Source organism: Pseudorca crassidens, chromosome X (assembly GCF_039906515.1).
Source record: "Pseudorca crassidens isolate mPseCra1 chromosome X, mPseCra1.hap1, whole genome shotgun sequence".
NCBI lineage: Eukaryota > Metazoa > Chordata > Mammalia > Artiodactyla > Delphinidae > Pseudorca > Pseudorca crassidens.
The window spans coordinates 89,450,940-89,468,522 of NC_090317.1; the positions used below are offsets into that span (position 1 = coordinate 89,450,940).

General features: G+C 40.3%; 1 protein-coding gene across 9 annotated transcripts in view; it reads left to right on the forward strand.

Moving 5' to 3' along the window:
- SHROOM4 (shroom family member 4) overlaps nt 1-17,583 on the forward strand; it is a 213,004-nt gene that overhangs the window by 174,055 nt on the left and 21,366 nt on the right. For all 9 annotated transcript variants that reach the window (XM_067724068.1, XM_067724076.1, XM_067724070.1 and 6 more), the window contains one exon: nt 4,052-4,113. In XM_067724068.1, the coding sequence (XP_067580169.1) occupies nt 4,052-4,113 (62 nt within the window). The remainder of the gene's footprint in view (nt 1-4,051; nt 4,114-17,583) is intronic.

Genomic DNA, 17,583 nt, shown 5'->3' on the forward strand with positions numbered 1-17,583 from the left:
TGTGTGTGGCTTTATTAGGAGAGGAGGCCCCTATTGCACTGTCTAGGACCTCCAATACAGTGTTTAGTAGAAGTGGTGAGAGCAGATATTGTTACTTTGTTCCCAATTTTTCACTATTAAGTTTGATGTTAGCTGTAGATTTTTTTATAGATGCCTTATAACAGGTTGAAGAAATTCCCTTTTATTCCTAGTTTGTTGGGAGAGCTTTTATCAAGAGTGGATATTGAATTTTTTTTCAAGTGCTTTTTCTGTATCTATTGAGATGGTCATACAGTTTTTCTCTTTTAGTCTGTTGATATGGTGAATTACATTGATTGATTTTTGAAATAAGAACCAGGCTAGCATTGCCAGAATAAATCCCACTTGGTCATGACGTCTTATCCTTTTTATATATTACCAGATTTGATTTGCTAGTATTTTGTTAAGGATTTTTGTCTATGTATATCACGGATTTTAGTTTGTAGTTTTCTCGTGATGTCCGAGTCTGTTTTTTCTGTTTGTTTGGGTTTTTTGGGGGGTTTTCTTTTGCGGTACGTGGGCCTCTCACCGCTGTGGCCTCTCCCATTGCGGAGCACAGGCTCCGGACGCGCAGGCTCAGTGGCCATGGCTCACAGGCCCAGCCGCTCCGCGGCATGCGGTATCCTCCCGGACCGGGGCATGAACCCGTGTCCCCTGCATGGGCAGGCGGACCCTCAACCACTGCACCACCAGGGAAGCCCGAGTCTGGTTTTCATATCAAGATACTGGCCTCACCAAATGAGTTGGGAATTGTTCTCTTCTCTCCTATTTTCCGGAAGAGTTTGCATAGAACTGGTATTTTTTTTCCTTGAATGTTTGGTAGAATTCATCATTGAAGCCATCTGGGCCTAGAGTTTTCTTAGTGGAAAGATTTTTGACAACAAATTCAATTTCTTTAATAGATATAGGGTTATCTGGGTTATCTATTTCTTCTTGAGTGAGCTTTGGTAGTTTGCCTTTCAAGGAATTTGTCCATTCCATTTAAGTTTTCAAATGTATGGGGATAAAGTTGTACTTTGAAATGCATCAAGAATTTAAGATGGATTTGTGGATGGATAGAGGAGTGAATAGATATGTGATAGGGCAAATACAGTAAAATACTAACTGTAGAAACTATACAATGGTGAATATATAGGTGTTCATTGTAAACTTGTTCAACTTTTCTCAGTGTTTGAAAATATTCATAATAAAATGTAGCAGGAAAAAAGGAGAGGAAATATAAAATAATGGTTTAAGGGCATGATGCTGAAACCAGACTACCTGGGTTTGAATTCCTAAGCATTCCCATCTAAAAAAAATGGAAATGATAACAGTACCTACTTCATAAGTTGGTTGAGAGGATTAAATGATGTAACATGTGCAAGGCATTTAGAACAGTAACTACCAGATAGTAATCATTTTTTAAAGGTTAGTTATTATCTTTTAGAATAAAGGGAGATTTGGGTTTACCTTGAGAAACTTTTGCTGAAACAAGGACCTGCAAGTAGACAATGGAGAAAAGGGGCTGAAGTTGGGGGTGGGGATGGGGTAAGCAGATGACAGCTGCAGAACGGTCATCCTAGGGCCAGTAACTCCATAAGGGAAGGAGGTGAGATTTGCAGGTTGCAGCAGCTGACAGTAGCAATGCAGGTGTGCATGTGCCCATACCATGCCTCTCCTTTTGTACTCTGAGGGAAGGACACATTGGTTTCCTAATGTCTGTTAGATTAGATAAGTAGGTCTGCTTAGACGCTAGGCTTTCAGACATGTGGACAGCCGTCCAGAAGCCACTTCATGCCCATTTCTACCCCTGCCACCTGAGCTCACCCTCCCTCCAGACATGGGGAAAACTTGTAGATGCGTTAGGATACCCCAGCTCAGGTGGCTAAGGTAGTTGTGATGGTGGCTATCTGAAGTAGGGTTGAGATCCTGCTCTTTATGGCCCCTGGAAGAGGATGGGGAGTCAATTGGATCCTCTTTGGTGCTGTTAAGAGAACTAAAATCAGCACACACCTAAATCCCTCATGCTTCATGCCAGTTAGTTCTGCATATATTATCAAAGTATTTCATTTAACAACTATATGAGATACATTATAATAGGATCCCCATTTTACAGCTGAGAAAGCTGAGGCTCAGTGAGATCACACATCCTGCAAGTGGTGAAGCTAGGATTTGAACAACATAATGATAATTAACATTTGAGTGTCTATGGCGTACCAGGTGCTGTTCTAGGTGCTTTACATGTGTCAACTCATGTCATCCTCAAAGCAATCAAGAAATAGATACTGTTATTATTATGATCACTATTAAATAGCTGGGGGAAATGAGCTAAGAGGAACTCGGTAGTTTGCCTGAGGTCACACTCAGTGTGGGATTTGAATCCATGTAGTGTGGCCTCAGAGGCCAAGCTCCTAGTTGTGCTACACTGCCTCTCCAAAAGCTGATTGCAAAGCCCAGGCCCTCCCCACTCTGGCAGGTTGCCTTCTAGCAGTATAACTTCCACTAGGGCAACAAGTTCCTACCACAGTCAATCCCCATCTGCAACAAGCCATGGAGATATCTGCCTCTTTGATTCAAAGAGTGCAGACAATTTACAGCAACCTAAGTGGCTCAGTGAAAAAAAAAGTAAGGTGATACTGGGGAGTTGAGGAGATTGAGAGTTGGGACAGGACTTTGGTTTGGCCACTTCTATTTACTGAGCACTTCCCACAGGGCTAGACAGGGCATGGACAGGAAATCCTGGCTCCCACTGTGGCAAAATGAGGAATAGTGTCTTTGAAAGCAGGGACATCTTACAAGGGCATCAAGGCAGAATCTGAGTTGAACAAGTGGTTTTTGATGCTCTCACATGACAGGTACAGGCAGGGACTGCTCTGGTCCTCTGAAAGCTGTGAAACCTCATCGTTTCCATGGCTACTAACGTCCAGAACCTCCTATGTGCCGAGTGCTGTGCTAAACATTCTCTATACACATCCCATTTTATCCTCACTCCTGGGAATCCAGCAAGGCTAGATAGCCTAGTCCTTATTTGCCAGACAGGAAGCTGAGGTTCAGGGAAGTGACATAACTACCCTCAAATAATGAGTATCTTAGCCAGAATGACTGACAACTAGGTGTCTTACCCCCAAAAGGTAGTAATTTTTTTTTTTTTTTTTTACTGAGGCAAAGTTAATAAAACTTTGAATGGGACCAATAATAGCATTGGAGAAAGCGGGACTTTGGAAGATCAGTGAGGTTTAGGAAAAACTGTGCATTCCCGTTGGGCTGAGTTCTGAGTCACTAGGTAGAGGGTATGGAATGCTGAAATCAGGGAGAACGTCAAAGGCAAATTTGCATTAGGCTTGGAGCTAGAATAGGAAGCAAGGACGTTTTTACAAATGGCATATGTGGCTTGGGCTGCAGGGAAAAGAATGCTTGGGCAAAGCCCTTAAGAACAATATGCCCAGGGTGAAGAGTCTCCTCCTGTAATATGGGGGATGAGTGCTCCCCAGAAATAAGCCCACCTCAGCCACTGTCAGCGGATCTGGAACGAGGAGGAAGGGCCCCTGAAGTACAGGGTGGGCTAGGACAGGGTTGTAGCAGCAGGAGCTTTAGGCCTCAAAGCCTCCTCAAGGGCTGCGGCTTCCAAGAAGTTGCTTTCTATGGTGGAAGAGGCAAGAGGAACAAGCAGGTTCACTGGGAAGAACAAAGAGATTTTCTTTGCAAGAGCCAGAACAAACAGCAAACATGCTAAACTGGTTTTTAACGTGGTTTGGGAGGGGAGTGGAGAAAGAGAGGGAAACTCAGAGTTTCTAGACCACATTGTCCAGGTCCTTGAGTGCTGTCTTAGACTCTGCATGCCCCCAGCAGCCCAGCAAGCCTCCTGACAGAAAGGCAGCCCTCTAGGTACATAGTTCTGTAGCCTGCATGGGAGAGTAGAAGGAACCAGCTGTGGGGGTGGGGAAGAGGGGGTGGGCCTGGCCCAGGACAAGCTCCTGACCTCTTTACATTTTTGAAGCCATCTATATACCTGGCTGTCCAGAGCTCCCTAACTTATCAGAATTTTGCTTTGCAGGACTTTCCTGGGGACAAATGGATGCCAATAACAGGAAACAGGAAGACCAGCCAGTCAGGGAGGTAAGTGACCGCTCTGGGAGTTGGGGTGAGTTAGTACCTCTGAGGCTTCTGTGGAAACTGGTAAGGTTTTCTGTTTTCTATTTGCTCTGTTTCCTTTGAGGAACCTTGTCTGGTGTCAGTACAAAGGCCTTGGTGCTGTAAGATGTAATCCAGCCTGCCCACCAGGCAGCTGGGCTATAGACCAAACTGATGGGTAGCACATTTTGGAATACGTAAAAAGGAGTATTGTGGGACATTGTGCCCATCAACTCAGAGGCCTGAGGCAGGTGCCCAGGCACAAGGACATGGGGACCAGACCATGCTAAAACACAGATGGGAAGGTATAAACTATGCTTGCCTTCCAAGCAGCCACTGGGTGGTTGGAGGGGCCAGAGAGGAGGTAAGACTGTCCAGCCACTGCTGTGCCTTTGCCTCAGAATGTTTCTTGGGTTCTGCCACCTTTCTTTTTATAGGGCTTGTTGAGAGATTAAGGTCTGTTCATTAAAAATCCAAGGCAGATCATGCTAACAATAGGTTAGAATTCCTAAAAGAAGGCAGGGACATTTTTACAAATGGTATGTATGGCTTGGGCTAGAGGGGAAAGAGTTGCTTCTGCAGAGCCCTTAAGGAAAAAAGAATGCCCAGAGTGGAGAATCTGTTCCTATAATGTGGGGAACATGGCACCTGGCACTTATGCTCCAAAGACATGAGCCCACCTGTCATAGGTGACCATGTGGAGGAGACAGTTACGTCCTCCAGGTTGCTCTCCATCAGTCTGGTTGGAACCCCTTTTGTGAAATTGTTTGATATACTCTTTCAGCTAGTTCTTCTGCAGGACAAGAGGCCCGTAAATTGTATTGATTCTTTAACTCAAACTCCAGGAATAAAGGAGGGACAGGGAAGACGGCTCTTAGCTGCGCCTCTGTGGGGGCACCTAGGAAGAGGGCTAGAATCTGGATCCCCTGACCTCTGAAAAGCCCAGGGTTCTTTCCAGTGGTCTATATTATCCCCTGTGATTTGGTGGTGTAGTCAGGAATAAATTGGGCTTTCTTTTGACTCCAGAGTCTGGGAAACCTATTGGTTTTCTGATTGGCAATGGAAAGAGAGGAAGCCAACATTTACTGATCACCAGCTAAGTGTCAGTCACTGGGCTGGATCTTTTTATAACCATAATCTCATTTATTCTCCACAACAGTTAATTTTACTACCTATTTTATAGATGAGGTCCACAGAGGTTATATAACTTAGTTGAGGTCGCACAGCTAGTAAGTGATGGAGCCAGGACTCAGACTCAGGTTTGTCTGGCCCCAAAGTTCATGCTTTTTCCATTATAACTGCTTCAATTAGGATCCCTAAGGAAACGCTTCAAATGGACCCCTCAGTATCATGTCTCAGGGACCTAAGGCCTGGGTGGGGATACTGTGGGATTCTGTGGCTGGCCTTGATTCCCCACTGTTCTTGGAGAAATCATTTCAGTCTAGTGGGTCTGCTGAGTTTCCCCTACTAGACTGAGACTGTCGAAAAAGGAGACCACACCTTGGTCACGGATGTATTCTCCATGCCTAGCACGGTGCCTGACACAGAGAAGTTGCTCAAGATGTATTTGTCATTTGCTTGCCAAATGAAGAAACAGCCTCCTCCACCATTGAATAGGTAAAATGACACAAAAATAATAATGCCAACTAACATTTCTTGAGCACGGTACTCTATTCTAGGCACCATTCAAAGCACTTTACAAATATTTATTTACCACCATAACCTTAAGGGGTAGGTACTGTTAGTTTCTTCATTTGACCGAGAGAAGAAACTGAAACACAGATAGATAAATTCAGTTGCCTAAAGTCCCACAGCTAGTAAGTTGACTAGACCCAGGTAGTCTAGCTTCAGAGACACTATACTACACTATGGTGCTTCTCCAAAATGGCTCTCTTACTAATCAGCCAGTCAAGGAAGGGGACTTTATTTAAAACCTAGTATATGTACTGCCTGTTTCTAGGCAAGCAGGGAAATATTAGAGGAAGAGCATCAGGAAGCATGATGCCTGCCCATCCCCAGCTTGAGCAAGGAAGACTAATCCACACAAAGTTAAGTAGCAGTAATAATAAATTACCAGTTGCAAAACAACCTATGTGCCACTAGCTAAGTTACACATATCCTGTTTTATCTTCCCCAAAACTGTCAGGTAGGCATTATTATAACTAGGGCAGTGATTCTTGAACTTGAATGTGCATTAGAAATACCTGGAGGGCTTGTTAAAAAAAAAAATCCAGATACATGATAGCTCCCACCCCGCCCCCAGGGAGTGTGATCCAGTAGGTGTGGAATGGGGCTCAAAATGTGTATGTCTAACAAGCTCCCCAGGTGATGCTGATGCAGCTGGTTCTGGGATCACACTTTGAGAACCAATGATTCAGATAAAGAATCTGAGGTTCAGAGGAGCTAAGTAACTTACTCAAGGTCTCACAGATACTAAAGGGACAAGCCAGGTTTTCAACTCAGGCTAGTTGCTATAAGATGAAAAAGTGTCAAATACATGGTTTAAACAAGAAAAGGCTGGCACATGGTAAGGGGCCAATACATGATAAGTATCATTGTGCCCTATTTAAGTTCATTGGAGGGTAAGAAAACTAAAGGCTGGGGCCTATAGGAGGAAAGGCCCAGAGGGGAAACTAAGCAGGCTGTATTGGAGGAATAAACCCTGCTGGTTGTTAAGAGTTCTGGCCTTATCATTAAAAAGTCTACAAATAACAAATGCTGGAGAGCATGTGGAGAAAAGGGAACCCTCCTACACTGTTGGTGGGAATGTAAGTTGGTACAGCCACTATGGAGAACAGTATGGAGGTTTCTCAGAAAACTAAAAATAGAATTACCATGTGATCCAGCAATCCCACTCCTGGGAATATATCCGGACAAAACTATAATTCAAAAGGATACATGCGCCCCGATGTTTATAGCAGCACTGTTCACAATAACCAAAACATGGAAACAGCCTAAGTGTCCATCAACAGATGAATGGATAAAGAAGATGTGGTAGATATATACAATAGAATACTACTCAGCCATAAAAAAGAACGAAATAATGCCATTTGCAGCAACATGGATGCAACTAGAGATCATCATACTAAGTGAAGTAAGTCAGAAAGAGAAAGACGAATACCATATGATATCACTTATATGTGGAATCTGAAATACGGCACAAATGAACCTTTCTACAAAACAAAAACAGACTCAAAGACATAGAGAACAGACTTGTGGTTGCCAAGGGGGACGTGAGGAGGGAGAGGGATGGAGTGGGAGTTTGGGGTTGGTAGATGCAAACTATTACATTTAGAATGGATAAACAAGGCCCTACTGTATAGCAAAGGGAACTATATCCAGTCTCATGGGATAAACCATAATGGAAAAGAATATAAAAAAAGAATGTATATATGTGCATAATTGAGTCACTTTGCTGTACAGCAGAGATTGGCACAACATTGTAAATCAACTGTACTTCAATAAAAAAAAAAGTTCTGGCCTTGAAGTCAGTCTGCCTGGGTTCAAATCCAGGTTCTTCTGTTCGCTAGCTGTGTGAATTTGGCAAGTGGCTTTCTCTTCCCCCCCACTCCCACCCCGCCCAGCTCCTCTCTTTTACCCCACCCCATCGGTTTCCTTATTTGTGAAATGGGGTAAGAGTGCTTACCTCCTGTGACTTGTGTGGAATAATTGAGTTAATATATGTAAAGCATTTAGGACAAAATCTGGCACCATAAACCCTCAGTAAATGTTAGTTGTAATGAGGAGGAGGAGGAAGAGGAGCAGCAGCAGCAACAGTAACAGTAGAGAAAAAGGGTAAAGAGTGAAGTATTGCACCAGGATAGTTAGGCCTTGAAAACTAGGTAGGATGGCAAATATGGAAGCAATTGAAGGTTATTGATCAGGTAAGTGACATGGTAAATATGGCACTTCAGATAATTTGGCAGCATTTGCAGCCTAGATGGGTTGAAGAAAGACCAATTAGGGGCAGTGATCCAGGCATGAATGAGTGTGGCCTTGTTTTGGGAAGGTGGGGGTGCAATAGGAATGTAACAGAAGGGATAGATAAATATGTGGATATTCGGGGGAAAATGTTTATTGCGAAAGCAGTATTACAGGAAATTAAAAACAGAAGAAAAAGTATCTTTTTTTAAACATCTTTATTGGAGTATAATTGCTTTACAATGTTGTGTTAGTTTCTGCTGTATAACAAAGTGAATCAGCTATACATATACATATATCCCCATATCTCTTCCCTCTCGCGTCTCCCTCCCACTCTCCCTATCCCACCACTCTAGGTGGTCACAAAGCACCGAGCTGATCTCCCTGTGCTATGCGGCTGCTTCCCACCAGCTATCTATTTTACGTTTGGTAGTGTATATATGTCCATTCCACTCTCTCACTTCGTCCCAGCTTACCCTTCCCCCTCCCCGTGTCCTCAAGTCCATTCCCTAGGTCTGCGTCTTTATTCCTGTCCTGCCCCTAGGTTCTTCAGAACCATAGAAAAAGTATCCTTATTCTTACTACCCTAACACCCTAATTGTTTTCATTTCCCTGCCAGCCTTTATCTATAGGTGTAGAGATTTGCGGGTGGGGGGGTCATGATTATAATAACTATGTAGATGTGATTTTATGTGTCCTGCTTCTTTTTTCCTCACTAAGCATTATTTGGTGAACAATTTTTCCTGTTGCTATAAAGCCTTCCTCAATAGTTATAAATTTTAATGGCTGCATAATATTTCACCAGCTTAATGTGCCCTAATTTGCTTAATCATTCCCAAACTGGTGGATAATTAGGTTGTTTCCAATTTCTTGCTATTATAAAGTAATGCTGCTAAAAAATTTTGAGCAGCTATAACCTTTTTCTCATTTTGAATTATCTCATTAAAAACAGTTATACAGAGTTGGGATTAGTTGTTGAAAGAAAATTAGCATTCTTATTGTTCTTGATATATTTCACTAAACTGCTTTCCCTAGAGGTGTTTTACTCTGCCATTAACAACATAGGAGAATACCAGTTTCCCCTAAAATTTGCCATCATGGAAATTTTTCTTTTTCTAATACAATAGGTATACATGGTACATATTATAATTTTAATTTGCTTACTTTGATTATTCTGGTTTGAACATTTTTCATGTATTTAATATTTGCATTGATTCCCATGTGAATTGTTGGTTCAGATAATTTGCTCACAAATACGTGACAACTTTTGAGAGAAAAGTAAAAAGAACTTGGGAATGAAAGGAGTTAAGCCAAAAATAATTTTCTGCCCCAGTGTCTTTAGAAAGAGAAAATTATTGATAGAGTGGGGGCAGGTGACAAGGGGACCTGGTTTGGTGGAGATAATAAGTTTGAGTTGGGATATGTTGAATTTAAAGTTAGTGAGGAAGACAAGGGGATGCTTTTGAGGAGGCCTGTTGATCACCCAGCCAGCGGGGGTAGGATGAAGAAGAATAGCCAGCAAAGGGGATTGAAGGGGCAAGCATCTGGAGTAGTAAGAAGGAGAAGTATGCCAGTGTACCGTCACAGACGATAAAGAGAGGACTGCTATTGGCTTTGACGGTTTGGACACACAAGTGACCTTCGAGAAAGCAAACTTAGTAAAATGGTGGGCATAGAAAGCAGATGGCATAATGGTCTGTAAAGGGGATGCATACAGAAGAAATGCACACAGTTTTACACATCCTAAATTCACCTTTTAAGTGTACAATTCAGTGAGTTTTGGTAAATTTGCATGCTATTGCAATCATCACCACAATCCAATTTTAGAACATGTCTATCTCCCTAAAAAGATCACTTTTGTTCATTTCCAGTCACTCTCTATTCCACATTCAGCCTCAAGAAACCACTAATCTACTTTCTGTCTCTATGGATTTGCCTATTCTGTATGTACCTTTCATATAAATGGAATCATACAATATGTGGGCTTTTGTGTCTGGCTTCTTTTACTTAGCAAGCTTTAGCAGTTCATCTTTGTTATACCATATATCAGTATTTCATTCTGTTTTTTGCCAAGTAATATTCCATTGTATGGACATACCACATTTTATTTATCCATTCATCCATTAATGGACATTTGGGTTGTTTTCACTTTTTTTGTGAATAATGCTGCTATGACCATTCACATACAAATTTCTATGTGGACATATGTTTTCAATTCTCTTGGGTATATATTTAGGAGTAGAATTTCTGGGCCATATGATAACTCTGTTAACTTTTTAAGGAACTGCCTAACTGTTTTCCAAAGCAGCTTCCACCAGCAAAGTAGGAGGGTTTCAGTTTCTTTTCATTAATTTTAATACAATGATTATGTGCTACTATGTGATTAGTAAAAGGGTTTAAAAGAAGAGTGCTTGAAAAGACATTTATACATTTTAAAATGTTTAAAAAGAAGTTGGCTAGGAAAAGGAAGGAGAGAAATGGGGTGGTAGTTAGAGGGGGAGATAAGGTTTAAGTTAGTGGTTCTCAAAATGTGGTCCTAGGACCAGCAACCTCAGTATCACCTAAGAACTGAAGTAGAAATGCAAATTATTGGACCCCACCCAGACCTACTGATTCAGAAACTGGGACATGGCCCAGAGATGTGTGTTTTAAGAAGCCCTTCAGGCAATTCTGATGCAAGCTAAATATGAGAACCTCTGGTTTAAGTGATGGTTTGATCAGGATTTGGGAAACTGGTTTAAGTTTAAAAACAGAAAGGAGAGGTCAATGGAAAGGGAAAGAATATTTTTGCTGAATATGGAGGCAGCAGATCATAGTTTATGATCTCAAGGAAGATGAGAAGGCCTAGGAAAGGTCAAGGGCAGAGATGACATTTAAAGAGGAGAAATCCTAATGGAGCTTCCACTTACCTTCTCCCCACTACACACACATTTTTTAACATTTCTTATATCATTTCTGTCACAACTGGAATGATGGGTGTAGGTGGGAAAATCAAATGTATATTCTTGAGCCATTCTCTGCCTGGAAGCCTGCAACGAATTTTAATTCCAGGTAGTTACACTCTTGGTTGTCTCCCTCCACAGTTATTTAGTTTGCATGCAGAGAATGCAAACACATTTTGATATTAGCAGGAGGGAAAAAAACATTGGTGAGTAGATCTGCTGGGAGAAAAAGCTACATAAATGTGAAGCATTTAAAAGCCCAAAGAAATTATTTCCTAGATTATCTCATTTGGTTTTCCATACTTATAATTGCCTCCTGTGATCATTTCCATTTTTCTACTTTGCACAGACCTTTCGAATGTGTAGAGTGTTTATATATATATATATATATATAAAACCACAGTTAATCCTCAAAGAAACTCTGTGAAGCCTTATTTTTCCCATTTGACTGATAAGGAAGCTGAGACTCAGGAAAGGTATTATTATACTATTATTAAAAACAACAACCACAAAAGATATAATAGCTAACATTTATTAAGTGTTTATTGGGTATCAGGCACTGCTCTAAGCATTTCACATGAATTATTTTATTTATTACTAATCATGACCCTATGAGATAGTTACCATTTATTGACCCAGTTTTACAGATGAGGAAACTTACTCACAGATAGATTAAAGTCACTTGCCCAAGGTCAAACAGGCATCTGACTCCAGAGCCCATTACTTCTGGGATTATACAGCAACTACGTGACAAAACTAGACTACTACCCAGGTTTTTCAGTTCACAGCCTAGGGCTCTCTTCCTTCTTTTTAACATACCACATCATGAGCAGAGTGTGGAATATCCAGTACACATTTCCTATTTGGCAGTTGAGTAAAAGAAAACGGATAATTCAGAATTGAATCTCATTTCATTAGGAATAGTACACTTTTCAAGAAGGCTTTACCAGCTAAGAAGAATGCAACCTTCAGAGGCATGAAAGGATTTGTCAAAGAGTGTGACAAAGTGAATTTAAATACTTGGGTATTAATTTAATCGTGGGCACACAAAACCTATTCAAGGAAAATTATAAAACTCTAATGGGAGAAATAAAGACATGAATAAATGCATAGCTATACTCTGCTTCAATTTGGGAAGACTAATATAGTAATGATTACAATACTCCCTAAGTTAATAATATATAGATGTAATGCACTACCAATTAGAGTCACTGTGGTATACTTTGTAGAACTTATCAAATTCACTGTAAAATTTGTCTGAAAGAATAAGTGGGCAGGAAGACCAAAGAATACATTTATTTAAAAAGGTAATGGTGGTTCAGCAAACATCATCCTCAATGGTGAAAAACTGAAACAATTTCCACTAAGATCAGAAACAAGACAACTCAACTTGCCCACTCTCACCACTATTATTCAATATAGCTTTGGAAGTTTTAGCCACAGCAATCAGAGAAGAAAAAGAAAAAAGGAATCCAAATTGGAAAAGGAGTAAAACTGTCACTGTTTGCAGATGACATGATACAATACAAACAGAATCCCAAAGATGCTACCAGAAAACTGCGAGAGCTAATCAATGAATTTGGTAAAGTAGCAGGACACCAAATTAATGCACAGAAATCTCTTGCATTCCTATACACTAATGATGAAACATCTGAAAGAGAAATTAAGGAAACACTCCCATTTACCACTGCAAAAAAAAGAATAAAATACCTAGGAATAAACCTACCTAAGGAGACAAAAGACCTGTATGCAGAAAACTATAAGACACTGATGAAAGAAATTAAAGATGATACAAACAGATGGAGAGATATACTATGTTCTTGGATTGGAAGAATCGACATTGTGAAAATGACTATACTACTCAAAGCAATCTAAAGATTCAATGCAACCCCTATCAAACTATCAGTGGCATTTTTTACAGAACTAGAACAAAAAAATCTTAAAATTTGTATGGAGACACAAAAGACCCCAAATAGCCAAAGCAGTCTTGAGGGAAACAAACGGAGCTGGAGGAACCAAATGCCCTGACTTCAGCCTATACTACAAAGCCACAGTAATCAAGACAATATGGTACTGGCACAAAAACAGAAATATAGATCAATGGAACAGGATACAAAGCCCAGAGATAAACCCATGCACCTATGGTCAACTAATCTATGACAAAGGAGGCAAGGATATACAGTGGAGAAAAGACAGTCTCTTCAATAAGTGATGCTGGGAAAACTGGACAGCTACATGGAAAAGAATGAAATTAGAACACTCCTTAACACCATACACAAAAATAAACTGAAAATGGATTAAAGACCTAAATGTAAGGCCAGATACTATAAAACTCTTAGTGGAAACCAGAGGCAGAACACTCTGTGATATAAATCACAGCAAGATCCTTTTTGATCCACCTCCTAGAGAAATGGAAATAAAAACAAAAATAAACAAATGGGACCTAATGAAACTTAAAAGCTTTTGCACAGCAAAGGAAACCCTAAACAAGACGAACAGACAACCCTCAGAATGGGAGAAAATATTTGCACATGAATCAATGGACAAAGGATTAATCTCCAAAATATACAGGCAGCTCATGCAGCTCAATATCAAAAAAAAAAACAACCCAATCGAAAAATGGGCAGAAGACCTAAATAGACCTTTCTCCAAAGAAGATATACAGATTGTCAACAAACACATGAAAAGATGCTCAACATCACTAATCATTAGAGAAATGCAAATCAAAACTCCAATGAGGTATCACCTCACACCAGTCAGAATGGCCATCATCAAAAAATCTAGAAACAAATGCTGGAGAGGGTGTGGAGAAAAGGGAACCCTCTTGCACTGTTGGTGGGAATGTAAATTGATACAGCCATTATGGAGAAGAGTATGGAGGTTCCTTAAAAAACTACAAATAGAACTACCCTATGACCCAGCAATCCCACTACCGGGCATATACCCTGAGAAAACCATAATTCAAAAAGAGTCGTGTACCAAAATGTTCATTGCAGCTCTATTTACAATAGCCAGGACATGGAAGCAATCTAAGTATCCATTGACAGATGAATGGATAAAGAAGATGTGACACATATATACAGTGGAGTATTACTCAGCCATAAAAAGAAACGAAATTGAGTTATTTGTAGTGAGGTGGATGGACCTAGAGACTGTCATACAGAGTGAAGTAAGTCAGAGAGAGAAAACAAGTACCATATGCTAACACATATATATGGAATCTAAAAAAAAACTGTTTCTGAAGAACAGAACAGGTATAAAGTTGCAGACGTAGAGAATGGACTTGAGGACACGGGGAGGGGGAAGGGCAAGCTGGGACTAAGTGAGAGAGTGGCATGGACATATATCCACTACCAAATGTAGAATAGATAGCTAGTGGTAAGCAGCAGCATAGCACAGGGATATCAGCTCAGTGCTTTGTGTCCACCTAGAGGGGTGGGATATGGAGGGTGGGAGGGAGACACAAGAGGGAGGAGATATGGGGATATGTGTTTATGTATAGCTGATTCACTTTGTTATACAGCAGAAACTAACACACCATTGTAAAGCAATTATACTCTAATAAAGATGTTTAAAAAAAAAAGCTAATGGTGGTAGACTTACCCTATCAGATTTTAAAGTCTGTCATAAAGTGACAGTCATTAAAACCATATGATAGTGGGTTGAAAAAAAGTCACACAGTGAAATTAAATAAAAAAGAGAGATTCTAGGAACAGATACTAAGACTATAGAGCACACTGGATGCAACCGTGAACTTTGGAAAGCAATCATCTGTCTTCAATAAATGTTGGGAACTATAGGTATCAATATGGAGAATAATTAACTTAGAGCCACAGTGCGTAGAATACTCTGTAGTAAATTTCAGAAAGCAGACCAGTTGAACAGCATATTCACTCCAGCTACGGATGGAAGATAAATTTGTGCCTGTTAAACGGAGGATATCATCAGAGACAAGATGGATGGTTTCAAATATTTAAAAGTTGGCGGAAGAAACCTTTGTACAACAAAATGTAATAAAAAGCTAAATAGCAGAATGAGGAAAATGTCTGGGGTCAGCATCACAGATAACAGTTGACTGTCCGAAAAATGTAAAGAATGGATACAGATATAGGAGGTCGGCTTTCAAATTCAGCTTCATAAAAGGGCAAGGAAAATGAACAGCCAATTTACACATGAGGAAATAAAGGCAGTAAAATCACTGCCTGGAAAAGTACAACCTCTCTACCAATTAAAGAAGTGCAAATAAAAACAACATCAAGGTTTCACAACCTGCTTATTAAATTATCAACAATTAATGGAAATTATAAATAGAAATTACAAAACCCTATCTTGACAAGACTTAAGGAAACAGTATGTGTTTTGGGGGGCAGTATAAATTGGTTCAGTTTTCCTAAAAGACAGTCTAGAAATATGTGACAAGAGTTACAAAACTGTTTGTACATACTCCTTGATCCAGCATACCCCCAAGGAAATAACCTAAAAAGGAAAAAAATAATTTTTTAAAGATATTTAAAGTAGTGCTATTTATAATCATGGAAAATATTTACTAATCTAATATATCATCATGATGGAATAGAATATAGCCATTAACAGTGACAGGTATACAAATATTGGGTCTTATACAGAAAAGGGTATTTGTAATAGTATTAACAACAAAAAATGCTAAATTCTAAACTCACATGTTGAATCTGATAGTAGCCTTGCACAAAGAAGATTCAGAAAATCATCTGGTAAAATGTAAATAGCTGGAGTTGAATGCACATGGTGTTCTTGGGGTACATGTCAAGTTGCTGGAATTCATAATAAAAAAGAAAATCTGAAGAAGAGGCAGCCCACATTGGTTTGATTTAGGCCTGCAAAGTTAAAGATCAAGGGCTTTAGAAAAATCCCCATACCAATGACAGACTCTTACTTACCGGACATGCTTGATCTCTCTGTTAGCTAGAATTTGTTTTGCTAGAATTCTCCATCAACCAGCACTTCTGCTTATCTAAATCTGTGAGAACTTGACATTTCTGAGGGGGTACATCACCAGACATTTGTGAATCTTCAAATTTGTCACCATTATTACAACATAGAACCTCTCCACCCCCACTAATGAACATTTTATTATCTGACTCAGAACCATTACTTTCTCAAGACCATTACATTTCTCTTCACTTCCATCATCAGCACTAGTTTGCAAATAGTTTGCATTTCAGTGCCATTATTCACAGAGAAGCACATATTCTCTCTACCATGGTTACTCCACACCTATGTACCTTGTTAACAAATAGAGACCTATCAAACCACATTGAGATGGGAATGCCAAGTGGTTGACTAGGCTCCCTCCTTTGCTTGGTGACTTGCCCTACAAAGCAGTATTGTGAGGCCTTGCAAGTCAACTTCATACCCTTTGCAAAACGACCAGTTATTACACTTCATGGATCTTTAGGGCTACTCTCAAAGGGTTAAAACCTCGAATGTTAAATATGTTCGTGCCAAAGAACTACTCTATGATAATTGTCATTCATAATTGAGCACCCAGAATACCTTTTAAACTGAGATAAAATCATGTTCTTTATAACTTTGGTGTTAAGTCTATTCCACTGTATTTTAGGTCTTCGAAATTTAGTACATTAACATCTGGTATATATGAGGACTTAAATATACAAAAATTGCTCTCTTCCCCTGGCACATCCATTGTTTAATGATTGTGGGGCACCGAATTTCCTTAAATAGCATCAGGATTCCCAGAGCTTTATGGACCTCCCATTATTTTATTTTATAAATCTTCTCGCACTTGTTACATGGGTGATATGTATATAGTTAATTAAAATGCATTTAGTTTTGAGAGCTTTTTTTTTTTTTTGGCTGCATTGGGTCTTTGTTGCTGTGCATGGGCTTTCTCTAGTTGCAGTGAGTGGGGGCTACTCTTCCTTGCGGTGCGTGGGCTTCTCATTCTTCTCATTGCAGTGGCTTCTCTTGTTGCAGAGCATGGGCTCTAGGCACACAGGATTCAGTAGTTGCAGCACACGGGCTCAGCAGTTGTGGCTCACGGTCTCTAGAGCGCAGGCTCAGTAGTTGTGGCGCGTGGGCTTAGTTGCTCTGCAGCATGTGGGATCTTCCTGGACCAGGGCTCGAACCCGTTTCCCCTGCATTGGCAGGCGGATTCTTAACCACTGCGCCACCAGGGAACTCCTTGAGAGTTTTTTTTAATGGCTTTATACCTCTTAAGATACCCTGGTGAGTTGGGAACCTGGTAGATAATGACTGTTTAGAGCAGTGGATCTCAAAGTGTGATCTGGGACCAGCAATACCATCATCATCCTGGGAATTGTTAGAAATAAAAATTCTCCACTCTGCCCCAGACCTACCAAATTAGAAATTCTGGGGGTAGGACTAAGCCAACTGTGTTTTCATAAGCCTTCCAGGTGATTCTGATGCATGTTCAAGTTTCAGAACCACTGCCTATTAGAGAATAGAGCCTCAATAACCTCGGCCAGCCTGATCCTCCATTAAATTGTTCTCATGGATATCAAACCCTCCAGGCCCCTCCACAGTGTGTTACGTGCTGCTAAAATGTCTTTTATTAAATCTCTTGAGAAGGTTA